This window comes from Aureococcus anophagefferens, assembly GCF_000186865.1.
Source record: "Aureococcus anophagefferens unplaced genomic scaffold AURANscaffold_23, whole genome shotgun sequence".
Taxonomy (NCBI): Eukaryota; class Pelagophyceae; order Pelagomonadales; family Pelagomonadaceae; genus Aureococcus; species Aureococcus anophagefferens.
Window position 1 is genome coordinate 497,297 of NW_008705583.1, and position 26,738 is coordinate 524,034.

Genomic DNA, 26,738 nt, shown 5'->3' on the forward strand with positions numbered 1-26,738 from the left:
CGCGCGCGTCCCCGCGCCCGCGCTCGCGGCGGGGCCGCGCGCGGACCGCGACCGCGCGCGCGCGCGCTTCGCCTACGCGCTGCTCCTCGCCGTGCTCGAGACGTCGCGCTGCGGCGGCGCTTTGGCGGCGCGCGTCGCGCGCGCGGCGGCGGCCGGCGAGGCGCTCGAGGACGAGGACCACGAGCCGGCGGCGCCGCTCCGCGCGGCCGAGGAGCCGTCGGCCTTCGACGCCTACGGGTCCGTGGTGACGCGCGCGCGGAGCGAGGGCGCGGAGCTTCAAAATGCCATGGCCGCGCCCGAGGCGCCGCCGGAGGTGCTCCTCGCGCGCGCGCTGCGCCGCGCGGTCGTCGAGGCGGGCGCGGTCTACGGCGCCGCGGACGTCGACGCGGACGCCGCGGACGCCGCGGACCTCGACTTCTCCGCCGCCTGGGTCGCGTTGGCGGGCCGGGGCGTCGAGTCCATGACGCCGGGCGACTGCGCGGCTCTGCTCCGGCCCTTCGCGACGCACTGGGGCGGCGCGCCCGGCGCCGCGCTGGCCGCGCGGGCCCCGCGGGGCGGCGGCGACCCCGCCGACGACGCCGCGGCGCGCAAGGTCGCCGCGCTCCTCGCGGCGGCGACGAACGGCGTCGTCGACGCGACGTCGCTGAGCCTGTTCGTCGACGACACTTCGACGGACGCGGGCGGGTCCACCGCGGCCAACTTCTCGTCGTTCCACGCCCAGGCCGAGCGGCCCGTGCACCGCGCGTTGCGCCGCGTGCCCATCCGCCACGTGACGCCGCCGCCGGACCCGCGGCTCCACCTCGCGCCCGCGTCCAAGTTCGCGCTTCTTACGGTGGCCGTCGTCGACGGGCCCCGCGACGGCAGCGAGCCCCACGCGCCCGCGGCGCCCCAGTCCTACGCCCTCAGCGCCCTCGTCTTCCCGGGCCGCGCCGCGTCGTCGACGACCCTCGACGCCGCGGACCTCCCCGCGACGGTGGACCAGGACCGCCTCCCGGCGGAGCTCGTCCGCCGCGCGACCTTCGACGACAGCGACCTCCTCGAGCCCCTCAAGCTCCCCCGGGCCGCCGCCGCGAACGGCAACTAGAGGGGGTTGTTAAGGTTGTTTGGGGCGTGTGGAGGTTTGGCGATTTTGAGTCGCGCCGACCCCGAGGGCATTTTTTGCCTGACGCGTCTCTAAACATAGGGGGCCCGGGAGGAACCGCATTTTTTTGCCGCGGCGGGCGCGATTTGCGACTCGAGTCCCGAGGAGGGCATGGAAGACACTGAGCTTGAGCTCTTCTTCCTCGCCGTGCTTTTCTGCATACTCATTTCCCTCGGCCCCATCGTCGATTTCCTGGCACGTCCTCCTTCGCAACGCGGTGCCGAGCTTGTGGAGGAAGCTGTGGCGGATCTGCGCGTTCGTCGCCGCCACATCAAAAAGGGCTAAGAGCTTGCGAGTCGGTCGACGATGATATTACGAGATGCCATTTCTGCGTTGATCGGTAATAATGACAACGGGCCAATGCGAGAATGGTTGAACGGAAGTCACGACGAGGAAGATCCGGCCGACGTCGTCAGGAATTATAGCGCCGGCACCGATGATTATTTTAGTCTCCTCCATGTTATTGCTATGTTTGGCGGAAGAAGAGGGAATAGCGATATCGTTCTGCGTCTAGTCGCCCTGGGTGCGGACGTGGATCGAACCGGGGGGTTTTTCGAAATCACGCCACTGCATGTTTGTCACCGGCTCGAAGACGCCGCTGCACTCCTGGATGCGGGCGCGGACATAAACGTGAGAAGTGTTGACGGAAGCACGCCGCTAGTCATGTATGCCCGAGCAGGCGATTACCGCCACGATATCGTGCGGCTCCTCGTCCGCCGCGGGGCCGACCTCTCTCTCGTGGACAATGATGGTCGTGATGCCATGATGTCCGCTAGCGGTAAGTCCCTCGATTTCCTCACCGATGTCGTGGCTGCTGGCAGCTGGAAAGCTTACCTACGAGCTCCGAGAATCGAACTGGTGCGATTGCGTTCGCTCTGCGGCCGCGGCCGCGCGCCGTCGTCAGATTCTTTTCTGCAGCGCCTCTTCGGCACGCCCGGGTCATCGGCAAGGTCTACGCGCGCGGCGAAACGCACGAGCACCCCGCTTCCCAACGAAGTCTTCTGGCACGTCCTGACGTACTGGTCCACGAGCCGCGACCTCCTCTAGGAGCAAGTAAAGACAGTGTCCTCGTGTCGTGAACAGCTACAGACTTATGGCTAATTTCTGGAAGCTAGCCGTTCGGGAAGTTGATGATGGCGTCGTCGCCGGCGGCATCGCTATCCCAGCGGACCTTCTTCCAGTCGAGGCCCGTGCCGGAGCAGAGCTTGCCGACGCCGATGTAGTCGAGCTTCGCGGCGCGCGCCGTCGCCGCCGTGTCGTGCTCCGCGCCGACGACGAGCGCGCGCGGCTCCTTGATGTCGCGCCGGAGCCCGGCGAGGGCGACGGCGGTCTGGAGGCGGAAGGGCCCCGCGAACTCCGGCGACCACTCGGCCGCGCGGCGGACGACGGTGCTGGGCGGCGCGCCGCCCTCGAAGGCCTCGTCCTCGTCGAAGATGCGCCGCGCGCACGCCTCGGGTCCGCCCGCGACGGCGGCGGCGACGTCGCTCTCCGGCGGCGGCTTCGCGGCCTCGAGCGCGCGGTCGAGGTAGGACGCGGGGTAGTTGCGCGCGTGCCGGTCCGAGCAGCGCCACGACACGAGGACGTCGAAGCCCGCGCGGCCGTCGAGCTCGCGGTCGAGGCGCGCGTCGAGGTCCGAGAGCGCCTGCTTGAGGCGGTCCTCCTTCTTGCGCTGGCCCGGCGCGAGCGACGGGTCCGCGACGGACTGGCCCCAGACCGTCGCGAGGGCCACCGCGACGCGCGGCTCGGCGACGAGCTCGCGCAGGAGCGGCACGGCCTCGTCCTTGAAGTGGTCGGCCTTGTCGCGCGACAGCTCGCTCGCGCTGAGGGGCTCGGGGCGGATCGTGAGCACGTTCGGCCGCTTCAGCGTGCCCTCGGGCTCGATGACGACGACGTCGTAGTTGCGGCGCACCCAGGCCGCGGCGGCCTTGGCGTTCTCGAGCGGCGCGAGCGCGTCGCGGCGCTTCTTCTCGTCGCGCTTCCTCACGCGGACCAGCGCTTCGTCGGCGTCGGCCGCGGCGCTCGCGAGCACCGCGAGCAGCGCCTCGGGCGTCTGGAGCGCCGCCGCGGCCGCCTCGGCGCGGATCTCGGCGCACCGCTCGCCCCGGACGACGGCGCCGATCGCCGGGAAGCGCACGAAGTCGAAGATCTTGCGCGCGACGACCTCGGCGTGATGCACGACGTCGCCGCCGCCGTCGCCGACGCCGAGCCAGAGCCCCGCGAACTTGTCCGCGAGGCGCGCGGCGACGCGAGGGTCGTCGAGCGCGGCCCGGAGCGTCGGCGGCGGACCGGCGCCCGCGGCGAAGAAGATGGCGAGCACGGGCTTGGCGTCGCCGTCGCCGGACGCGACGACGTCGAGGTCCGCCTCCGGCCCGCTGCCCGTGTGCGCGAAGCCCGAGCCGTCGGAGAGGCGGTACTCCGTCACGTGGATCTTGCCGTAGCGCGCGTGGTCGTAGTCGAAGTGGGCCGTGCCGTGGTCGACGAAGACGCGCTCGCCCGCGTGGAGCGTCCGCGCGGCTTGCCGGTTCGGGCTCAGGCCCTGGGCGCAGAGCTTGCCGAGCTTCTTGAGCTCGTCCTGCTCCTTCTTGCGGCCGACGCGGTCGACGTAGGCCTCGAGCGACTCGCGGAAGACGGGCACGTCCGTGCGCCGCGCGACGACGGCCCGGAGGCCGCCGTCCGTGTCCGCCGGGAACGGGCCGCGGAAGACGCGGAAGGGCCGCGGCGCGGCGCCGAGGAGGCCGTCGGCCGCGGCGCGCGCCGCGGCCGACGCGGCGTCGAGCGCGGCGCCCTTGGGCCGCAGCTGCGCGAGGAGGCGCGACCCGGACCAGGGCTCGACGCCGCCGTCGAGGTCGTAGGGCGGCGCCGGGCACCGCCAGGGCAGCGCGTCGAGGATCCGCGCGCGCCGGCCCGCGCCGCACGCCACGAGCACGCCGGCCTCGTAGGACATGATGACGGACATGTTGTCCTCGCCGACGCCCCAGGCGGCGCCGCTGCAGTTGTGGCTGCCGCCGACGACGGCGACGAGCCGGTCGTCGCCGTCGAAGCATGCGAGCATCTTCGTGTGGTGCAGCGTCTGCCGGTCGCTCGGCGCGTGGTAGTGGTGGAAGCGCGCGCGCGGGAAGCCCGCGGCGTTCCAGATGCGGTCGTCGGGCCCGTTCATCTGCGCCGTGCCCTTGTCCTCGGTCATCGCGTGGAGCATGAGCTTCCGCGACGACCGGCAGGCCGTCGCCTGCGACGGCCAGACGATCTTGAGGCGGTCGAGGTCGCCGGCGCCGAATAAGGACGTCGCGAAGCCGCGCAGGAAGACCTTGTTGTCGAGGCGCCCGAGCGACGAGTTCGCGAACTCGGCCCGCGCGACGGTCAGGCCCTCCCGGGCGAGCGCGCGGCGGATCGCGCGGTGGCCGAACGCGTCGGCGAAGGCGCCCCGGCGGAAGCCCGGCACGGAGCCGATGAAGTGGACGCCCTCCGGCGGCGTCAGGTCGTAGCTCCGCAGGATCTCGTCCCACTGGAGCGCCATCGACGCGTCGACGCGGAGCATCGCGTGCACGAAGGCCCGGAGGCTGCCGTCGAAGGTCTCGGGCGGCGACCGCGCGGCCGCCGCGGGCGTCGTCGCCAGGCGCGTGAGCACCAGGATCCGCCGGGCCTCGCCCGCGTCGTCGTGGGACGCGGACGCGAGGCCCCGCCGCTCGCACCAGCGGTGGACCGCGTGGCGCTCGTCCTTGGACAGGCCCGCCTCGCGGTGCTCCGCGAGCCCGCCGTCGGCGAAGGCGACGAGCCGCCGCGCCGCGGCGTCGCCGACGGCCGCCGCGAGGGCCTCGTCCGCGCCCTCGGCGTCGCCCCGCGGCTCGGAGTCGTAGAGCACGTGCTCGCGGGCCGCGGCCTCGAGGCGCCGGCCGCGCGGGAAGTCGTGGACCCAGTACTGGTTGTTGACCTTGTTGTCGTAGGCGCCGAGGTTCGACGACGCGACGATGACGCGGCAGAAGTCGGCGAAGCACAGAATCCACAGCTTCGGATGCATCGTGCCCTTCTCGAGGCGCGACCGCACGTGCTGCGACGCGCCGTCCTCGTAGAACTTCGGGTGGACGATCGTGAAGGGGTTCGCCCGGCTGGCCGGGTGCACCGCCGGCGCGTACTTGGAGTGGTCGTACTCGTCGACGACGACGACCTTGCCCGGCGTGTACACGCACGGCGACCCGCGCAACAGATGCGCCAGGAACTCGTAGTTGACGCCGTAGGACGTGAAGAGCGCCCGCTGGATCGACGGCGTGTGCCAGAGGAGCTCCTCCGACGTCACGGTCTGCGCCTTGTAGGGCGCGTCGCGCGCGCCCTCCTGCGTGCGGATCTTCTCGTCGAGCTCGTTCATGATGAAGCCGTCGCCGACGAAGACGCGCCGCGGCGGCGGATCCCGCGGCGGCGGCGCCGCCTTCGGGTCGACGCCCAGCGCGACCTTCAACGCGTGGCGCTCCTGTTCCTGCGCCTCCAGAGCGAGTAAGCGGTCCCGCTCGAAGTTGCGCGCGACGGAGAGCTTGTCGCCGAGGTCCATCGCGCGCGCCATCGCGAGGTCCGCCTCGACGCTCGGCGCGTCCTCCGCCGCGAGCTCCCGCGCGAGCGCCAGCGACCCATCGTCGCCGTCGGGCGTCACCTGCGCCGCGTGCAGCGACCGCGCGAACGCCTCGTCCTGCTGCGTGACCAGCTCCGCGGCCGCGGCCGCCTGCTCGTCCTGCGCCGCGAGCTCCCGCGCGAGCGCAGCGTCGCCGCCGCCCTCGTCGTCGTCGAGCTCGAACACGACCGCCGCGTCGCCGCCGTCGTCGTCGGAGTCGCACAGGTCGATCGCCTGTCGCTTTGAGACGCCCTGGTCGTCATCTAGCGCCTTGCGCTTCGCGGGCCGCAGCGCCGCGCAAGCGGAGCACTGGAGAAAGGAGTCGCTCTCATTCAAAAGCGTGCACGTTCCGCAGACCCACATTGCGCGGCGAGGCGTCTGCGCGCGCGAGTGGTTTGATGTCGAGCCCTGCGGCGTTCGCGACGGCTGATTCTACTCAGTCGCGGGCCAGCGCGGCCGTGCGGGCTACAAGGAGCGCCGGCGCCCGGGATTGCTCCGCGGGAACCGCCTTCACCATCGCTTCACCGTCGCGGGACCGGCCAAAGTTTGTCAAAGATTGCCGGCTGGGCTGCCGATGGCCGCGGCCGCCCGAGACGTCGACCATCACAAAGACGAGCTCTGGGCCTCGCTGGCGTCACCACCACCGGCCAAGGTCGAGTGCGGCCTGAGCGCCTGCTACCAGCCCGACGACGCGACCGACAAGCCGAGGGACGGCCCTGGCTCGGTGATGCTCGGGCTGCCCGAAATGCTCCGGCGCGCGTCGAGCCGGTCGACGGCGCCGGACGAGAGCTACGAGCAGCCGCCGCCGCGGGCGCCGCCAACTTTGCGGACGCTCCACTCGCAGGGCGACGGCGACGGCGACGCGGGCGACGCGTTCGGCGAAAGCGACTCGACGGACACCGTCGAGTGCTGGCCGAGCGAGACGAGCTTCGAGGAGCGCGACCGGCGGGGCTTCTCCGAGGCCGGGCGCGCGCCGACGCCGCCGCCGCCGCCGGCAGTGAAAGACGTCGACCTCCACGTGTCGCCGGCGTCGTCGACGCGCGACGAGCCGCCGGCGACGGTCGAGCACGACGTCGTCACCATCGTCGGCCGCGAGTCGCCCGTCGTCGGCCGCGAGTCGCCCGTCGTCGGCCGCGAGTCGCCCGTGTCCGCGGAGTACGTGCGGTCGAACAGCGACGCGGGCGACCGACCCGCGGACCTGCCGACGCCCGCGGCGCGGCGCGCGCGGCCGCCGCCGGTCGAGACGCCCGCGGCGCCCGTCGAGGCGCCCGCGGCGCCGGTCGAGACGCCGGCCGTCGCCCTCGAGACGGGCGTCGAGGAGGCCAAGGAGAGCGCGACGCCGCGCGTCTTCGCGTGGTCGCGGAGCCTCGCGCGCGTCGTGTCCTTTGGCGCGCGGCGCCGGGGGCCGGACGCGCGGCTCCTGGCCGAATTCTTCGACGCGCCGTCCGCGGAGGACGCGCGGACGCTCGCGCTGCTGCGCGAGGGCATCGCGGTCATGCTCCACGCGCGCCTGCCGGGCACCGCGCGGCGCGTGTCGCTCGTGCACCGCGTGCTCCTGCTCCTCGAGGGCGACGACGGCGGGCGGTTGTGTTTGTGCGTTAGGGAGGGCCAGGCTTTGGTCGACGCGGACCACAACGGCTTCCGGTGCGGCGACGTCGACGCCGTCGGCCTGGGGCCCTGCACGGCGCAGCTCCACCTGTCGCTCGCGCGGCAGCACGGCGACCTGAGATGCGCCGACGCCGCGGACCACGGGAAGCGCGTCTTCTCCATCTTCGGCGAGGGCCGGTCCGTGGACCTGGAGATCGCGCTGCGGGGCAGCGCGCGGCGCGCCCAGGTCGTCACGGCCCAGGAGGCGGCCGTGGCCGTCGCGCGCGCGGTCCACAAGCGGTGCGCGCCGCGCGGCCTCGCGGCCGCGGTGTACCGCCGGCTCCTCGCGAGCGACGTCGAAACCCTCGCGGAGGACCACGAGGGCGCGTTCCTGCACCTCCACTACGCGCCCGGCTAACGCTGTTCCTAAAAATGGGGGGCCTCTCGAGAGCGCTCACGCCTTCGGCGGCGACGCCTTCGGCGACGCGGGCGGCTTCGGGCTCGCGTCGCCGGAAACGCCGTCGAGGCGCGTCGCCTGGTCGAGGAGCGCCGCCAGCAGCGCCTCCCGCGCCTGGAGCGCGTTGCACCGGTCCGTGGCCTCGTTGAGCGTGTCCGCGAGCTGCGCGGCGCGGACCTCCGCCTCCTTGGCGGCCGCGAGCTTCTTCGGGATGACCTTTTGGGTGGCGATGTAGCGCGCCTTGAGGGCCCAGAGGCCGCCGGCGTGGGCCGACGCGCCGCTGAGCGTCGTCGCCGCCGCGATCTGCGACGCGACGGCGCCCGCCGAGCTCGCGAACGTGCTCCGGTCGAACTGGTCGAGCTGCGCGCGGTCCACGTAGGCCGACGCGAGCACGCGGCCGCCGCCGCTGCAGGCCGTCTCGTCCGCCGGCGGCTTCTCCTTGGCGGGCAGGACCTTGTCCGCCGCGGACGCGACGGCGCGCCGCGCGCGGCCCAGGAGCTCGGAGCTCCGCCGCCGGAGCCGCGCGGCCCGGTCCTCCTCGGCGGGCGGCGGCAGGCCGTCGTCCATGGGCACGTAGGACCCGTGCTTGCTCGCCGCCGCGGGCTCTTTCTCCTTCGTCTCCTCCTTGGACGCGCGCGCGCGCTCGCGCGCCTTGCGGTCGTTCCGCTTCTCCAGCTTCCGCTCGACCTTCTCCTCGGCGCGCAGCTCGCGGTCGCCGCCGAGGTCCGCGTAGCCGTCGGGCGCGCCGAAGGCGTCCTTCGCCTCCTCGGCCGCGCGCTTCGCCGTGGTCGCGAGGCCGCCGAGGCTCGGGCCGGCCATGCCAGAGAGCTTGTCGCCGCTCAGGGACTGGCGCAGGCGCGCGATGCGCTCGCTGACGGAACCCCGCGTCTTATCCTCCTCGCTGCGCGTGTAGCCCTCCGAGCTCATGGCGCCGGTGGCGGTGCCGCCGCGGCCTCGTACGACCGAGGCGATGGCGTCTCGCATGAGAAACTCGGCTCTGTGAGGTCGAAAACGCAAATCTGAGGCCAAAACGTTGAAGCGACGTTGTAGTCCGGCGAGCGGCGTCAGTCGCTCGCTCGACGCGTACGCGACGTGGGGACACGCGTGAGCACCCCGAAGGCCACGCAGCTCTCCGGCCTCTCCGGAACTTCGAGCCGGCGGTCGCGCCGTCGAAGAGAGCGCGCGCGGCGAGCGCCCGCCCCGCGACACCGCGGCGCGCGGACCCGCGCGGCCGCGCGCCGGTCTTTCGACGACGCGCGCCGCGATGCATCGACACCACAGCGTTACTTCTCTAGCGAGCCGTCGTTGAGCGCGACGAAGAACGCGGAGAAGAGGAGGAAGCCCTGGCCGTGGAGCGTCTTCGCGAACAGGAAAGGGATGAGGCACGTGCAGATGAGCTCGTGGTTGTACTTTTGGACCGGCGCCTTGAGGTAGGGCAGCCAGAGCCACTTCCGCAGGTACCACCAGGTCGTGACGAGGATGACGAGCCACTTGACGAGCCAGAGGAAGAGCTCGCCGAGGTCCGCGGGTTCGATCTCCTCCTCCTTGGGCTTCTCGGGCTCTTTCTCCGCGGCCGCCGGCGCCGGCGCCGCGCTTTCAGACTGCGCCGCCGCGGCCTTCATGCGCCGCGTCTCGACCATCGGACAGAAAGGGCTGGACCTCGTGTCGGGGCAGATCAGTGCTGGTTCAACAACCGAGCCGCTAATTAATAAACGGCGCTCGGACGATGCGCACTCACCATCCCTAGATCGCTGCCCACATCGCCGATGCCCAAGTCGCTGGCCGTCAACCAGCCGAAGACGCCGCGGACGGCGTCGAAAAAGCACGCCAACGGCGCCGACGACGCGGCGACGCGGGCGCGGCGGGAGGCGACGGCGGAGCGCGCGCGCGAGGCGCACCTGCGGAGCGAGCGGCGGGGCCGCGGCGCCGGCGACGGCGAGCGGGCGGCGCTCCTGCGGCGCGTCGCGGCCGCGGAGGCCGAGGCCGCGGCGCTGCGCGCGGAGCGGGACGCGCGCGGCGGCGGCGCCGCGGCCGCGGCGTCCGCGGCGTCCGCGGCGCCGCGGCTGCTCGCGTCGCTCCTCGACGACGCGCGGGCCGCGGGCGCCGCGGACCCGCAGGCCGCCGCCGCCGAGGTCTTCGTGACGCTCCTGGAGCCGGACTGGCGCGCGTCGCTGCGCCGCGCGCTCGAGGGGCCCGCGCGGCGCGAGCGCGCGCCGTGGGAGCCCGCCGCGCCGGACGACCGCTGGGACGCGCGGCGCCCGCGTTCTTCGGGCGACGCGTCTGTGTCTCCGACGATGGACCGACAGGTCACGGGCGTCACGGGCATCTACGTCGACGACGAGTGGGTCCAATTCATGGACGACGAGACGCGGTGCTACTTCTACTACAGCACGCTCACGGGGCGCACGAAGTGGCAGCGGCCGGGCAACGCCGTCGCGTCGCCCCTGGAGCGCCGCGGCGGCGGCTCCGCGCTCGCGCGGGGCGCGCCGGCGCCGCCGCGGCCCTGGTCGCCGCCGGGATCGGCCGCGGGCCGGCCGCCGGCGCCCGCCGCGGCCGGGAACGGCCACATGCGCGCGACGCGGGGCGTCGTCCAGTGCGGCGCCCGGGACACGTCCTCCTTCGCGCCGGACAGCTTCCTCTAATGGAACTTCTTAAGCCGGAGACGTTCAACATGGGCTGAACTTGCCCTGCAACCTCCTTTTACGCAACGATTGCTTCGGGCTGCTCCCTTGCGCTGGCGGTATGGGCGCGGCGGTGGCGGCGGTCCCCGCCGGCGTGCGCTGACCATACACGATGCCGAAGCTCGTGCTCGAGCCAATAAAAGCGGAGAAGCCCAAAAAGAAGAAGAAGAAGCGCGAGGCGCCCGGCGAGAACCACTTCGCGGACCGCCAGGCGCGCATCGACGAGTACAACCGCATCCAGGCGCTGACGGACGTCGAGGAGGCGGCCCTCAAGCGCGAGCTCCGGGAGAAGGAGGTCGCCGCGGTCGTCGAGAAGGAGACGCGGGAGAAGGAGGAGGCCAAGGCCGCGAAGCGGAACGCCGCGGACGCGGCGAAGCGGCACCGGCCGACGTTCGTGCGCACGCTCGACCTCAAGCACTACGCCGAGGTCAAGTGGCGGCGCATGTCCGTGCTCGCGGGCCTCGAGAAGGACGCCGGGAGCGGCAAGTCGAAGAAGCTCGGCTACGTCTACGACCAGGTGAGCCGCGGCAAGCTCTGCCTCGACAAGCACCAGACCATCCAGTTCTTCGAGAAGATCAACGGCGTCTCGCCGCCCGACGACGCCCTCGTCCACATCGGCGTCATCAAGCCCAACGGCAAGCTCAAGCACGGCCTCCCCCGGGACCAGCTCGACGACGTCGTCGCCAACTACAAGGAGTACATGGACAAGCGCAAGGACACGAAGAAGCGCCACAAGGCCTGGGTCGAGCAGTTCACGCTCTTCGACGTCGGCGAGAAGGGCTGGCTCGACGAGGCGGAGACGGAGAAGATGGTCTGCGCGGCGACAAAGACGCGGCGGCCCGACGAGTGGGCGCTCCGCAAGGCCTACAACCAGGTCGGCGGCAAGGCGCTCCGGTCGGGGGACGTCGAGGCCATGGAGGAGAAGGAACTCATCATGCAGTACGCGCCGGCCTTCCTCGACGCGTACGTGGAGATCATCGAGCCGGACAAGCTCCGCAAGCAGGAGAAGTTCGACCGCATCATGAACGTCCTGTCGTGCTGCTTCAAGCGCAAGAAGAAGAAAAAGGCCGCGGTCTACGCCGCCGACGGGCTGATGAACCCCGTAAAATTGAAGCACTAGGACGATGGTCGGTTCCCCCCCAACGGCTCGAGGGACGGATTGCATATCCGCTTCAACGTTTCCTCTCGACGTTTCCCTCTCGGCTCGGCTCAGCGCTTGGGCTGTGTGCTGCCCGGCGCAGCCCTTCCGCGCGACGTGCTCGCGGGCGGCGCTCCGCACCCGAGGCCGCGCGGTTCCGGTTTCGCCGACGGACGGGCGCCGCCCGGAGCGGGTGGAGCCAGGCCCGGCGCCATGACGTCGGGGGAGACGAGCGACTGGCCGCCGCCGCCGCCGGGCGGGGCGACGAGCCACCAGCGGGCCTACTTCAGCGAGCTCCTGAGCTATGGCCTCAAGCCCGAGGACGTCGTCTCCGAGAGCGTCTTCGAGATGGAGGACATGAAGACCCAGAAGCCGCCGCTCGCGGCCGCGTTCGCGGCCGACGGCGCGCTCGCGGACGTGCGGCCGACGAACGTGAGCGAGCTCGCCTTCGACAACCACGCCATCGAGCCCAAGGTCATCACGGCCTACAAGCCCAAGCCCGGCGGCATGCCGCGCAAGCTCGAGATCGAGCGGCGCAAGCGGCTCTACGCGGCGCAGGACATCGAGACGCTGCTCATGGCCAAGGGCATCGACTACAGCGTGCCCTACAGCTCCCAGCTGTTGGGCGGCAAGGGCGACGAGGGCGACGTGCCGCCGGGGTCGGCGCTGCCCCTGATCGTCTTCGACAACGGCGACTTCGAGGTCCACACGGCGGACGCGTGGCTCGCGATGGGCACGGACGACGCGGGCAACCAGCAGGGCCTGCCCTGCCGCGCGCTCCACATGCGCGACGAGGCGACGGAGCAGGGCGTCTGGCGCCGGGGCAAGGTCGTGTCCTACGACGCCGCCGCGGAGCGCTTCGGCGTCGCGTGGGACCCGGACGAGGGCGCGGCGCCGGAGACGGAGCCCGTCGAGCCGACGCCCGTGCACCGCATGCACATCTGCTTCGTCGCCGAGGACCCGTTTGTGTTCGTGGAGCGCGTCACGGACGCCCACGCGCGGCGCCGCGACGCCGAGGCCGTGCTGCTCCACAACCTGTACGTCGACTGCATGCCGACGGAGGGCACGAAGCCGCTGGACTCGGAGCTCTGCGGCCGCATCTTAGCCTTGGCCATCAACACGAAGGCGCTGCGGCGCACGGCCCTCGAGACGTCGCGCGTCATCGCCGAGGTGAACACGGACTACACGCGGACGCTCAACAAGATCGTCTTCCGGGCGACGCACGCCGCGGAGGGCGACACGAACGAGCTCCTGCGGGCTATTGTATTGCCCCGCGAGGAGGCGAAGCCGCCGCCGCGGCGCCAGGGGACCATCGCGCTGCCGCCGGGCTACGACTTCGGCGTGGCCTACAAGGAGTTCCGCTTCCACTCGTGCCTCACGCGGCCCGAGATCATCAAGATCGTCGTCAACGTGAAGCAGGAGTGCCTGAAGGTCATGGCCCTGAGCTTCTTCAACTTCCTCACGAAGTCCGTGCGCGTCGAGGAGTTCGCGAACACGCAGCACGAGGCGACGCAGGCCGTCGCGGGCCGGCTCCGGGAAAGCTGGCCGTCGAACGTCTGCGGCCACGTGCGCCAGCAGCTCAAGGACGTCAAGAAGGGCTGGTTCAACCTCGAGGAGGCGAACAACGAGGTCTACGCCTTCTCCAAGCTGAAGAAGTTCCTGCAGTTCGTCAACTTCATGATGCAGGACTCGATGCGGTATTTAGTGGAAGACAGCATCCGCGCGTACGCGGCCTACCTCATCCGCGCCTGCGACTGCGACGTCGAGGTGCGCGGCTCCAACGACGTCACGACGACCTACCCGACGGCGGGCGTCGCGTCCAAGGCGAAGCGGCTGCCCCTGTTCCTCATCGACATCGTCATCGTCGGCGAGGGCGACGACAAAACCTTAGGCTACTCGTCGAACCTCGCGGCCTTCGAGGAGATCCCGTTGAAGCACTTCGACCAGGCCATCATCCAGACCCAGTCCATCGTCCAGGTCGAGCGCCGCGTGATGACGCGGCTCTTCTGGAGCCACGACCCGATCATGACGTCCGTGCACCCCACGGAGCAGTGGGTCATCGACCTGCGGGCCGAGGTCGCGCAGACGCTGCGCGCGGCCGTCGCGCCGTTGGAGGCCTACCTGGCGACCTACGACGGGTTCCTCGAGTTCCTGCGGTTAGACGTCGACGCGTACATCGGCGACGCGGAGGCCAAGTGGGGCGGCCCGCCCCCGGGGCTGACGGAGGACGAGAAGAACGAGCTGGCGATCCCGCCCCTCGACGTGCCCGCGCTCAAGAGCCTCGCGGAGAAGCACCTCGGCGAGCAGAAGAAGGTCGAGGCGCTCATCCCGGAGACCGTCGCCGTGGGCCTCTTCGCCGTCTCGGGCAAGACCGTGGGCCGCATCCTCGCCGAGAAGCACGGCCGCATCGCGAAGATGCTGTTGGACCTCGTCGCCATCAAGACGAACCAGCACGCCGCGGACTCCACCGTGTCCTTCGGGGACATCATGCGCAAGTTGAACGCGAAGCCGACGAACATCGAGGAGCTCACGGAGCTCCGCGACTACATGGAGACGATCCCCGACGCGGTGTTTAAATTACAAAAGGTCATCGACACGTCCATGGAGAACTACGGCGTCCTCGAGGGCATCCTCTACAAGCTCGACCCGGGCGACTTCCGGCTCCGCTGGGAGGTCTTCGGCTGGCCGAAGAAGGTCGCGGACAAGTGCGAGGAGCTCGAGGAGCACTGTTTGAAACTCGAAAAGTCCTACGAGAACGACATGGAGGAGGCCCAGGGCGAGTTCCGCGAGCGCCTCCGGGGCTACATGGACGAGGTCGACAATTTAAGGACGTTCTACGACCTCAAGCTCGTGGACCAGGTCTCGGCGCACGTGCGGCGCATCAAGAAGGACCTGGCGTCCGCCGAGGACGAGGCGCGCCTCTTCAACTCGCGCGAGGCCCTCTTCAACAAGGAGGTGACGCAGTACGACCTCTTGCGCGACGTCGCGAAGAAGTTCGAGCCCTACGGCAACATGTGGGAGCAGGTCGACCACTGGCTCCAGTACCACAAGAAGTGGATGAGCGACGACTTCCTGAAGCTCGACGCCGAGGGCATCGAGACGGACACGACGACGATCTACCGCGTCCTGGTCAAGTGCGAGAAGACGTTCGAGGCGCAGAAGCTCGACGGCTGCCTCAACGTCTGCCGCACGATCCTGGGCCAGGTCAACGAGTTCCGGCCCCACGTGCCCCTCGTCATCGCCCTGCGCCAGCAGGGCATGCGCGACCGCCACTGGGAGAACCTGTCGCAGAAGATCAAGGTCGACGTGAAGCCCGACGAGTCGTACACGCTCGAGACGATCTTCGAGATGAAGCTCCAGGACCACGTCGACGTCATCACCAAGATCAGCGAGGTCGCGGGCAAGGAGTACGCCATCGAGAACTCGCTCGACACCATGGAGAAGGCCTGGAGCGACGTCACGCTCCAGATCGAGCCCTACAAGGAGACGGGCACGTCGATCTTGCGCGGCATCGACGAGTACATGGCCCTGCTGGACGAGCACATCACGACGACCCAGGCCATGACCTTCTCCGCCTTCAAGGGCCCCTTCGAGGAGCGCATCGAGAAGTGGAACACGACGCTCCAGATCGTCTCGGAGCTCATCGACGAGTGGGTCGCGGTCCAGAAGAACTGGCTCTACCTCCAGCCCATCTTCGACTCGCCGGACATCAACAAGCAGCTGCCCGTCGAGGGCAAGCGCTTCGCGACCGTGGACAAGCACTGGCGCCAGACGCTCAACAGCGCGGCGAGTGGCACGACGCTCGCGATCCTCTTCTGCAACGACCCCAAGCTTCTCGAGCGCTTCCGCGAGTCGAACAAGCTGCTGGACATGGTCCAGAAGGGCCTGAGCGACTACCTCGAGACGAAGCGCGCGGGCTTCTCCCGGTTTTATTTTCTCAGCGACGGCGACCTCCTCGAGATCCTGTCGGAGACGAAGGACCCGCGCATGGTCCAGCCCCACCTCCGCAAGTGCTTCGAGGCGCGTGCTTCCCGCGTTTCTTTTGGTTTCGTTCGCGGACCCGACACTCTTCCCCATAGGGCATCAAGTCCCTCGACTTCGAGGCGGACCTGACGATCTCGCGCATGAACTCGAGCGAGAAGGAGATCGTCGACTTCGTCGCGCCCGTGAACCCCGTGAACAAGAACATCGAGGACTGGATGGTCGAGATCAACGTCGCCATGTGCAAGGCCGTGCGCGACCACATGATCCGCGCCGTGCGCGCCTACCCGGAGACGAAGCGGACGCGGTGGATGATCGAGTGGCCGGGCCAGGTCGTGCTCAACGGGTCGCAGGTCCACTGGACGCAGGAGGTCGAGGAGATCATGGCGTCCAAGGGCAACGCGGGCATCTTCGAGTACTACGAGCAGTGCAAGTCCCAGCTCCAGGACATGGTCATCCTCATCCGCACGGACCTGTCCAAGGGCCAGCGGACGACCGTCGGCGCGCTCGCGGTCATCGACGTGCACGCGCGCGACGTCATGAAGGCCATGGCCGACGCGGGCGTGTCGTCCTGCACGGACTTCGACTGGCAGTCGCAGATGCGCTTCTACTGGGAGGGCGACGACGCGTCGGGCGACCTCTGGGTCAAGCAGGTCGAGTCGAAGCGCGCCTACGGCTACGAGTACCTGGGCAACTCCTTCCGCCTCGTCATCACGCCGCTCACGGACAAGTGCTACATCACGATCATGGGCGCGCTGCAGATGATCCTCGGCGGCGCGCCCGCGGGGCCCGCGGGCACGGGCAAGACGGAGACGACGAAGGACCTCGCGAAGGCCCTCGCGAAGCAGTGCGTCGTCTTTAATTGCGCGCGCGCCGCGTCCGCGGCGCTCGATGCCATTTTTGACGTTAGCTACTCCTAGGTTCCGACGGCCTGGACTACCGCGCGATGGGCAAGTTCTTCAAGGGCCTCGCGTCCGCGGGCGCGTGGGCGTGCTTCGACGAGTTCAACCGCATCAACATCGAGGTCCTCAGCGTCATCGCCCAGCAGATCATGACGCTCCAGGGCGCCGTCCAGCGCAACGAGGAGCGCATCATGTTCGAGGACACGGACATCAACGTGAACCCGGAGTTCGCCGTCTTCATCACGATGAACCCGGGCTACGCGGGCCGCTCCGAGCTCCCGGACAACCTCGAGGCCTTGTTTAGACCCGTGGCCATGATGGTCCCCGACTACGCCCTCATCGGCGAGATCATGCTCTTCTCCTACGGCTACATGGAGAACCGCAAGTGCGCGAAGAAGATGGTCGCGACGTTCCGGCTGTGCTCCGAGCAGCTCAGCAGCCAGGACCACTACGACTACGGCATGCGCGCCGTCAAGACCGTCATCACGGCCGCGGGCAACCTGAAGCGCGCGGCGCCGGAGGAGAACGAGGAGGCGCTGCTGCTCCGCGCGCTGCAGGACGTGAACGTGCCCAAGTTCCTCGCGCACGACCTGCCGCTCTTCGACGGCATCCTGTCGGACCTCTTCCCGGGCATCACGCGGCCGCCCTTCGACTACGGGCCCCTCATCACGTGCCTCAAGGCCGCCATCAGCGAGAAGACGCTCCAGGCCGTGCCCATCTTCATCCGCAAGAACATCGAGCTCTACGAGATGATCTGCGTGCGCCACGGCCTCATGGTCGTCGGCCCGACGGGCGGCGGCAAGTCGTCGAACATCCGCACGCTCCAGCGCGCGCTGACCATGCTCAACGAGCAGAACTTCGAGGGCAACCGCTACGAGAAGGTCGACATCCACCACCTCAACCCCAAGTCCATCACCATGGGCCAGCTCTACGGCATGTTCGACGCGAACACGCACGAGTGGCAGGACGGCATCTTGGCGTCCATCGTGCGCCTCTGCATCAAGAACACGAAGCCGGACCTCCAGTGGGTGCTCTTCGACGGCCCCGTCGACGCGATCTGGATCGAGAACATGAACACGGTGCTCGACGACAACAAGAAGCTCTGCCTGACGTCCGGCGAGATCATGTCCCTGTCGGACCAGATGACGATGATGTTCGAGCCCGAGGACCTGGCCGTCGCGTCGCCCGCGACGGTGAGCCGCTGCGGCATGATCTACATGGAGCCCAAGTCGCTCGGCGCGGACCCCATCGTCCAGTCGTGGCTCCAGAAGCTCCCGGAGTCCTTCGGGGCGCCGCACAAGACCGTGCTGCAGACGCTTTTTGATACCTATTTCGGCCCCGCGGCCGCGCTGATCCGCCGGAACCTGAACGAGCCGTTCCCGACGGTCGACGGCGCGCTCCTGGACGCGCTGCTGAACCTGATGGACTGCGCCTTCGAGCCCTTCCACCCCAAGGAGGGCGTGGAGCCGAAGACGGCCGAGGACGTCGACCTCGTGGCGACGCAGATCGAGCCCATCTTCATCTTCGCGTTCATCTGGTCCGCGTGTTGTACGGTGGACACGCGGGGCCGCCAGGTCATGGACGCGTGGCTGCGCAACTTCATGTTCATGAACGACAGCAAGCGCCAGATCCCCGCGGGCGGCTTCATCTACGACTACCTCTTCGACATGGAGAAGAACGAGTGGGTGCCGTGGATGGACACGGTCGCCGGCTACGAGCACGACGCCGCGGCGAGCTTCGCGGAGCTCATCATCCCGACGCTCGACAGCGTGCGCTACACCTATCTGCTCGACACGCTGGTGACGAACGGCAAGCACGTGATGATGAGCGGCCCCACGGGCACGGGCAAGACGGTGAACATCTCGCGCCACTTGCAGGGCGGCTTCCCGGACTCGTACGTGCCCATCTGCATCACCTTCTCGGCGCAGACGTCGGCGAACCAGATCCAGGACCAGCTCGACGGCAAGTGCGAGAAGCGGCGCAAGGGCATCTTCGGCCCCGCGGCGGGCAAGAAGTACGTCATCTTCGTCGACGACGTGAACATGCCCATGAAGGAGGAGTACGGCGCGCAGCCGCCCATCGAGATCCTGCGCCAGTGGTTCGACAACGAGGGCTGGTACGACCGCAAGGCGCTGACGTTCCGGCGCATCATCGACGTCATCTTCGTCTGCGCGTGCGGCCCGCCCGGCGGCGGGCGCAACTCGCTGTCCGCGCGGTTCCCGCGCCACTTCAACACCGTGGGCTACACGCCCATGGAGGACAAGTCCATGCAGCTCATCTTCCAGACCATCCTGTCCAACTTTCTGACGACGAACCGCTTCGCGGACGAGATCCAGGCGCTCTGCGGCGGCGTCGTCGACGCGACGATCCTGATCTACAACACGATTTTGAGCGATTTAAGGCCGACGCCGGCGAAGAGCCACTACCAGTTCAATCTGCGGGACATCTCCAAGGTCTTCCAGGGCGTGCTGATGGTCACGGCGCGCAACGTGAAGACCGCGCGCGACTTCGTGCGCTTGTTTACGCACGAGAACCAGCGCATCTTCGGCGACCGGCTCATCAACGCGGAGGACCACGCGTGGTTCGACGAGCTCATCTTGGCCGCCGCGGGCAAGCACTGCGGCGAGGACCACAAGGCGTCCATCGAGTACCCCATCATCTTCGGCGACTTCATGGTCCCGGGCGCGGACCCGCGGCTCTACGAGGAGGTCAAGGACATGGCGCAGCTCCAGCCGACGATCGAGGAGTACCTGACGGAGTACAACCAGGACTCGAAGCAGCCCATGCACCTCGTCATGTTCATGGACGCCATCTCCCACGTGGCCCGCATCACGCGCGTCATGCGCCAGCCCAAGGGCAACGTGCTGCTCCTGGGCGTCGGCGGCTCGGGCCGCCAGTCGCTCACGCGGCTCGCGACGTTCATGTGCGACTACAAGATCTCCCAGATCGAGATCACCAAGGGCTTCGGCATGTCGGAGTGGCGCGAGGCGCTGAAGGAGGTGCTGCTGCTCGCGGGCATCAAGGCGCAGCCCGTCGTCTTCCTCTTCTCGGACACGCAGATCGTCTTCGAGTCCATGCTCGAGGACATCAACAACGTGCTCAACACGGGCGACGTGCCCAACATCTACGCCGTCGAGGACATGGACAACATCATGACGACGTGCAAGCAGGACTGCGTCCGCAAGCGCATCCAGCCGACGAAGCTCAACATCTTCGCGCAGTTCATCCAGCGCGTCATGGCCAACATCCACCTCGTGCTCTGCATGTCGCCCCTCGGCGAGGCCTTCCGCACGCGCCTCCGCAAGTTCCCGTCCATCGTCAACTGTGGGCGAGCCGCGTCCCCTGGGCTCGCCCCCCGCCCCGCCCCGCCCCGTCTCCCCCGCTCGAAACCCCCGCGCGCGCCGCAGGCTGCACGATCGACTGGTTCGCGGAGTGGCCCGAGGAGGCGCTCCAGTCCGTCGCGACGCGGTCCATGACGGAGACGGACCTGAAATTGGAGGAGCACCTCCAGTCCGTCGTGACCTTCGTCAAGCACGCGCACATGTCCGTCGCGCGCAAGTCCGAGACGTTCCTCTCGGAGCTCGGCCGCCACAACTACGTGACGCCGACGTCCTACCTCGAGCTGCTCTCGACCTACAACCAGGTCCTGGGCTTGAAGCGCGACGAGGTCGGCACGCTCAAGAACCGGCTCCAGGTCGGCCTCGACAAGCTCATCTCGACGGCGACGCAGGTCGAGGCGCTCCAGGTGCAGCTCACGGACATGGAGCCCAAGCTCATCAAGACCCAGGCCGAGGTCGAGCAGATGATCATCCACATCGACGCCGACAAGAAGGACGCGGCGGAGACGCAGAAGGTCGTCGCCGCGGAGGAGGCGTCCGCGCGCGAGAAGGAGGCGGAGACGCAGGCCATCGCCGACGACGCGCAGAAGGACCTGGACGAGGCCCTGCCCGCCCTCGACGAGGCCGTCAAGTGCCTGAATTCGCTGAAGAAGAGCGACATCGACGAGGTCAAGACCATGGGCAAGCCGCCCTTTGGCGTGAAGCTGACGATGGAGGCGTGCTGCATCATGTTCGGTGTGAAGCCCGAGATGGAGAAGGACCCCGCGAACCCGGGCAAGAAGATCATGAACTACTTCAAGGCGGCCCAGAAGGAGGTGCTGAGTCTAGGCGCCAAGCTCATCGACAAGATGAAGGCCTACGACAAGGACAACATCCCGACGAAGATCATCTCGCAGATCGCGCCGTACATCGCGATGGAGGAGTTCCAGCCCTCCGTCATCGAGAAGGCCTCCAAGGCCTGCACGGCCATGTGCATGTGGGTGCGCGCCATGCACAAGTACCACGAGGTGTCCGTCATGGTCGAGCCGAAGAAGAAGCTTTTGGCGGAGGCGACGGAGTCGCTGAAGATCACGCAGGCGGCCCTCGCGGTGGCCCAGGGCACGCTGAGCGAGGTCATGCAGAAGATCGCGCGCCTCGAGTCGGAGTTCAACGACGCCAACGCGAAGAAGGAGCAGCTGAAGAAGGACGTCGACGAGTGCCGCGCGCGCCTCGACCGCGCGCAGAAGCTCATCGGCGGTCTCGGCGGCGAGCGGAGCCGCTGGACCGAGTCCTGCGCCAAGCTCGAGCTCGACTACACGTCCCTCATCGGCGACTCCCTCATCTCCTCGGCGACGATCGCCTACAGCGGCCCCTTCACGCCCGACTTCCGCAAGGAGCTCACGCGCGACTGGCAGGACACGCTCCGCGAGCTCCAGCTGCCCCACACGGAGGGCTGCGACATCCGCCAGACCCTCGCCGACGCCGTCGCCATCCGCACCTGGACCATCTGCGGCCTGCCCCAGGACGCGTCCTCCGTGGAGAACGGCATCATCATGTCGCGCGCGAGGCGTTTTCCCTTGCTCATCGACCCCCAGGGCCAGGCGAACCGCTTCATCAAGAACATGGGCAAGGACCCCCACCTCGCGGAGAACGGCATCGAGACGACGAAGCTCACGGAGAAGAACTTCCTGCGGACCCTCGAGAACGCGGTGCGCTTCGGCCGCTGGGTGCTCCTCGAGAACGTCGGCGAGACGCTCGACGCCGCGCTCGAGCCGCTGCTCCTCCAGCAGAAGTTCCTCCAGGGCGGCACGGAGATGATCAAGATCGGCGACTCCACGATCCCCTGGAACGACTCGTTCAAGTTCTTCATGACGACGAAGATGCCGAACCCGCACTACGCGCCCGAGGTCTGCGTCAAGGTGTCTTTGCTGAACTTCGCGATCACGCCCGTGGGCCTGGAGGACCAGCTCCTGGGCGTCGTCGTCGTCGAGGAGCGGCCGGACATGGAGGAGAAGAAGAACTCGCTCGTGGTGGCGAACGCGTCGATGAAGAAGGAGCTCAAGGAGATCGAGGACAAGATTTTGTACATGCTCTCGAACTCGACGGGCAACATCCTCGACGACCACGAGCTCATCGAGACGCTCGCGTCGTCGAAGAAGACGTCCCAGGAGATCACGGCCAAGGTCGCCGAGGCCGAGACGACGGAGCGCGAGATCGACACGAGCCGCGAGCGCTACCGCCCCGTGGCCTACCGCGCGACGATCCTGTACTTCTCCGTCGTCGGCCTCGCCGTCGTCGACCCCATGTACCAGTACTCGCTCCAGTGGTTCACGGCGCTCTTCGTGGCGGCGATCCGCCTCGCGGACGCGAACGACGACCTCGAGGCGCGCCTGGAGATTTTGAACGACTTCTTCACGTACTACGTCTACGTCAACGTCTGCCGGTCGCTCTTCGAGAAGGACAAGCTCCTCCTGTCCTTCCTCATGACGATCAAGATCCTCGAGGGCGCGGGCGACATCGACCCCGTCGAGTGGCGCTTCCTCATCTCGGGCAAGGCGCCGAACCCGAAGACCGCGGAGAACCCCGCGCCGGAGGGCGCGCCGAGCGGCTGGCTCGACGGCCGCATGTGGTCCGAGGTTTTGATGCTCGGGGGCATGGAGAAGTTCGCGGGCTTCGAGAAGGACTTCGGGACCTACATCGACGAGTGGCGCAAGTACTACGACCACATCGAGCCCCACAAGGTCGCGCTCCCGGCCAAGTGGGAGTTCACCCTGAACTCGTTCCAGAAGCTCATGGTGCTCCGCGCGCTCCGCGCGGACAAGATCCCCGACGGCGTCATGAACTACGTCATCGAGAAGCTCGGCCAGCGCTTCATCGAGCCGCCGCCCTTCAACCTGCCGGCCTGCTACAAGGACTCGTCGAACCTGACGCCCTTGATCTTCGTGCTCACGAAGGGCAGCGACCCGACGAAGGCGTTCAATTTGTTCTGCGCGGAGATGCGCTTCGACAAGAAGGTGAAGAAGCTGTCCCTGGGCCAGGGCCAGGGCACGAAGGCGACGAAGATGATCGAGGAGGCGACGCAGAAGGGGTCCTGGGTCTACCTCCAGAACTGCCACCTCTTCATCTCCTGGCTCACGGAGCTCGAGCGCCTCTGCGACGGGCTGAGCCCCGACGCGACGCACAAGGACTTTCGGCTCTGGCTCACGTCCATGCCCTGCGGCGACTTCCCCGTGTCCATCCTCCAGAACGGCGTCAAGATGACGAACGAGCCGCCCAAGGGCCTCAAGGCGAACTTGAAATCGGTCTTCTTCAAGCTCGACGACGCGAAGCTCTCCGTGACGTCCAAGCCCGAGGCCTACCGCAAGCTGCTCTTCGCCCTCGTCTTCTTCCACGCGTCCGCGCAGGAGCGGCGCAAGTTCGGGCCTTTAGGGTGGAACGTGCCCTACGAGTTCAACGAGACGGATCTGGACATCTCCCGGGGCCAGCTCGAGATGTTCCTCGACTCCTACGAGTACATCCCCTACCGCGTCCTCTGCTTCCTGACGTCCTACATCAACTACGGCGGCCGCGTGACGGACTACATCGATTTAAGGACGATCGACGTCATCATGAAGTCGTTCTACAACGAGCGCATCTTCGAGAAGGACTTCTGCTTCGACCCGGAGAAGATCTATAAATCCATCGACCCGGACCCGGAGAGCCCCCACGCGTCCTACATGGAGTACATCGAGTCGCTGCCGCTCACGGCGGGCCCGTCGATCTTCGGCATGCACGAGAACGCGAACATCTCCTGCGCCTTCAACGAGGCCTTCAAGATGTTCGACACGCTGCTCAGCCTCGCGTCGTCCGGCGGCGGCGGCGGCGGCGGCGGCGGCTCCGAGGAGCTCATTGCGCGCGAGGTCGACGACATCACGGCCAAGCTCGAGAAGCGCGGCTTGTTCGACGTCCAGGCGATCCAGATGCAGTACCCCGTCGTCTACGAGGAGTCCATGAACACGGTGCTGGCCCAGGAGTGCATCCGCTACAACAAGCTCATCACGGTCATGGAGCTCACGCTCCCGGAGCTCGCGAAGGCGCTCCAGGGCTTGGTCGTCATGTCGAACGAGCTCGAGTCCATGGGCAACAGCATCGCCGTCGCCGCCGTGCCGTCGGCCTGGGAGTCCAAGGCCTACCCGTCGCTCAAGCCGCTGACGCCCTGGGTCGACGACCTCATGCAGCGCCTCGACTTCGTGCACACGTGGATCGACGCGGGCATCCCCATCACGTTCTGGATCAGCGGCTTCTACTTCCCCCAGGCCTTCCTCACGGGGTCCATGCAGAACTTCGCGCGGTCGAAGCAGCTGCCCATCGACACCATCTCCTTCGACTTCATCATGCTCGACACGTTCAGCCCCGAGAGCATCAAGGAGAAGCCCGCGGACGGCGTCTACATCCGCGGCCTCTTCCTCGAGGGCGCGCGCTGGGACCCGGACATCCGCTCCCTCAACGACTCGCGCCCGAAGCAGCTCTACTCGCCGGCGCCCATCATGCACCTCAGCCCCGTCAAGGACCGCGTCGACCCGACGGGCGGCATCTACCGGTGCCCGATCTACAAGGTCCTCTCGAGGCGCGGCGTGCTCTCGACGACGGGCCACAGTACGAACTTCGTCATGTGGATCGAGATCCCCTCGAACAGGGAAGACGGCAAGAACAACCTCGGGCAGGCCGACCAGCTCACCTGGGCCAAGGGCGGCGTCGGCGCGTTCTGCTCGCTCAAGTTCTAGGCGCGCGTAATTTACCCGACGTCCACCGGGGAGGCCCGCTCGCCCGCCGAGGCGTGGGGCGCATTCGGCTCGAAGCCCGCGGCGAGCGTCGCCACGAGGAGGCTCGGCGTGAGCACGCGGACCTCGTCGTCCGCGGCGAGGGGCGCCGCGTCGACGTAGCCGCCGTGCGTCCAGCGGTGGAGCCGCCCGCGCCATTTGAGCCACGCGGAGTCGTCCGCGCTCCGTAGGACGAAGGCGCCGTCGGGCAGCGCCGCCGGCGCCGCGGCGGGCAGCCGGCGCGCGAGGCGCTCGTCGTGGAGCGCGGCGTCGATCGATCCCGCGGTCCACTGGCCGTTCGGATGCGCCGCGCGCCAGCACGCGAGGAAGCGCGTGAAATCGGCCCGCCGGCAGCACGCGCAGGGCCGATGTCCCGCCGCCATGCTCGTCGGCTCGTCCAGGAAGAAGAGCTCGGTGTAGCGCCGCGGCGCCATGAGCGTCCGCTTCCTCCCGTTGAAGGCGCGGTTGTCGTCGCGCTGCACCTTTCGCGTGCGATCGACGCGCAATCGGCACGACAGCCACATCTTGCCGCGGTGCTGGCGCACGAGGTTGCGACGGTCGTCGTGGAGGACGCCTCGGTTCCCGAACATGGCCGTCGGATCCGGATAGCGCTCCGCAGTGCGCACGATGGCGCCATGCGGCGTGACTCGGTTCTGCAACGGGCGCGGCGGCGCGGTCCGCAGCGGTTGCTCTTCCTCGGGTGTGCGCGGCCTCTTCATTACACCTTACGCAGAGCTACATCGTCAGGGCAGCTTGACAGTTTCAAGTTCAGCGACAACGTCGGCCAGACTCCCTCACAAGTGATGGTGTGATCGACGGAATAGACTGGATGTAAATGGCACCGCCGCGCTTGGTCGTCGCAACGCTCGCGGCGTCGGCGTCCGCGCTCGTCGCGTACGCGCTCGTGGCGCGGAACCGGCGCCGCGCGCGCGAGCGTCAGCGCCGCAGCGGTGGTCTGTCGTTGGAAGACGCCTTCGGAGAGGTGATGACACTCTCGCCGAGCCGGACCTACCGGCTCCTCGATGGTGCCGGTGGCAGCACGCTCGTCGTGTGCGTGCACGGCCTCACCGGCGACTCGCGCCAGTTCTGCTACCTGGCGCCGCTCCTCGCTTCGGCCGAGGGCGTCGCGGCCGTCGCGTGCGTCGACCTGCCCGGCCACGGCGCGTCGTCGTGCGCCGACCCCTGGCGCGACGACGTCGGCGACGCCGCCGTCGAATCCATCGCCGCCGTCGTCGCCGACGCCGCGACGCGGTCGCGCGCGGCGGACCTCGTCGTCGTCGGCTTCTCGATGGGCACGCTCCACGCGACGCGCTACGCGGACGCCGTCCTCGGCGGCGCCGCTCGCGGGTCTCGCGCTCATCTGCCCCGTGCTCGACACGCTCGGGGACTCGTCTCTCGAGCGGGCCTTCGTCGCGTCGCCGCTCTTTCGGATCGGCTGGTCGGGCCTCGACCGCGGCGCGCCCTACGTCGTCGCATCGCAGGCCGGGGACTTCGAGAAGGCCCTGGCGGTCGGCGCCCACGGGGCCTACGCGCGGCAGGCCGAGCGCCACGTCGCGCAGCAGGTCCGCGGCAACGCCGGCTACGTGGACCGCGTCGGCGCGGAGATCCGCCACCTCCTGAGCGGCGAGCCCGGCGACGCGACGTTCCTCCAGGACGCGCTCGCGAGCGTGATCCGCCGGCCCGGGAGGCCCAAGCTCCTCCTCGTCTACGGCGCGGACGACACCGTCGTCGGCGGCGGGATCGTGTCGCACGACGAGGACGCGCTCCGGGCCGCGGCGGCCGTCGTCGTGCTCGACGGCGCGGGCCACAAGCCCATCATGACGCACCCACAAGGGGTCCTCGACGCGCTGCGCGCGCACGTCTTGTAAGAGTCAGATGGTATTAGTTCCCAGGCTGGCGGGACAGGATATATTTCCATTTGAGTCCGTCATGACATCCATCATCGAGGGCATTGATAATAAAGGCCGGCTGCCTGCGTACGACGAGTGGAGGACGTTTAGAGTCCCATCCAGGAGGACCGAACACATCATCCGCTTGAAAATCCTTCAAGCGCGGCTTCCGAAACAGAAGCGATCCCGATCGCAGCCTGTCCCTGTCGTTCCCTGTGTCCCAGTCGACAGCGCAGATATTTCCCTTTA

The 26,738-nt window shown here is 68.6% G+C and overlaps 5 protein-coding genes across 5 annotated transcripts in view; 3 read left to right on the forward strand and 2 right to left on the reverse strand.

Moving 5' to 3' along the window:
* The window catches only part of AURANDRAFT_66522 (hypothetical protein), a gene marked incomplete at both ends in the record, with an annotated part of 3,964 nt that extends 2,880 nt beyond the window's left edge, over nt 1-1,084 (forward strand). The window contains one exon of the mRNA XM_009041701.1: nt 101-1,084. Coding sequence (XP_009039949.1) covers nt 101-1,084 — 984 coding nt within the window. The remainder of the gene's footprint in view (nt 1-100) is intronic.
* Nucleotides 1,085-2,252: 1,168 nt separating this feature from the next.
* Nucleotides 2,253-8,771, reverse strand: AURANDRAFT_72265 (hypothetical protein; the record flags this gene model as incomplete). Its single annotated transcript, XM_009041745.1, has 3 exons — nt 2,253-6,047; nt 6,819-6,936; nt 7,784-8,771. 3 exons carry the CDS (start codon nt 8,764-8,766, stop codon nt 2,253-2,255), a joined length of 4,896 nt encoding a protein of 1,631 aa, XP_009039993.1.
* Nucleotides 8,772-11,559: 2,788 nt separating this feature from the next.
* On the forward strand, nt 11,560-24,588 carry AURANDRAFT_38572 (hypothetical protein; the record flags this gene model as incomplete). Its single annotated transcript, XM_009041702.1, has 4 exons — nt 11,560-15,636; nt 15,690-16,436; nt 16,493-19,808; nt 19,892-24,588. The coding sequence occupies 4 exons, from the start codon at nt 11,815-11,817 to the stop codon at nt 24,562-24,564; spliced, it is 12,558 nt and encodes a 4,185-aa protein (XP_009039950.1).
* A 41-nt stretch (nt 24,589-24,629) lies between these two features.
* Nucleotides 24,630-25,262, reverse strand: AURANDRAFT_15260 (hypothetical protein; the record flags this gene model as incomplete). The annotated part of the gene is made up of 1 exon (XM_009041744.1): nt 24,630-25,262. A coding segment is annotated over one exon (633 nt), but the record flags the coding sequence as incomplete, so codon positions are not given.
* Nucleotides 25,263-25,585: 323 nt separating this feature from the next.
* On the forward strand, nt 25,586-26,468 carry EST1 (hypothetical protein; the record flags this gene model as incomplete). The annotated part of the gene is made up of 2 exons (XM_009041703.1): nt 25,586-25,924; nt 26,082-26,468. The coding sequence occupies 2 exons, from the start codon at nt 25,586-25,588 to the stop codon at nt 26,466-26,468; spliced, it is 726 nt and encodes a 241-aa protein (XP_009039951.1).
* Between the last annotated feature and the right edge of the window lie 270 nt (nt 26,469-26,738).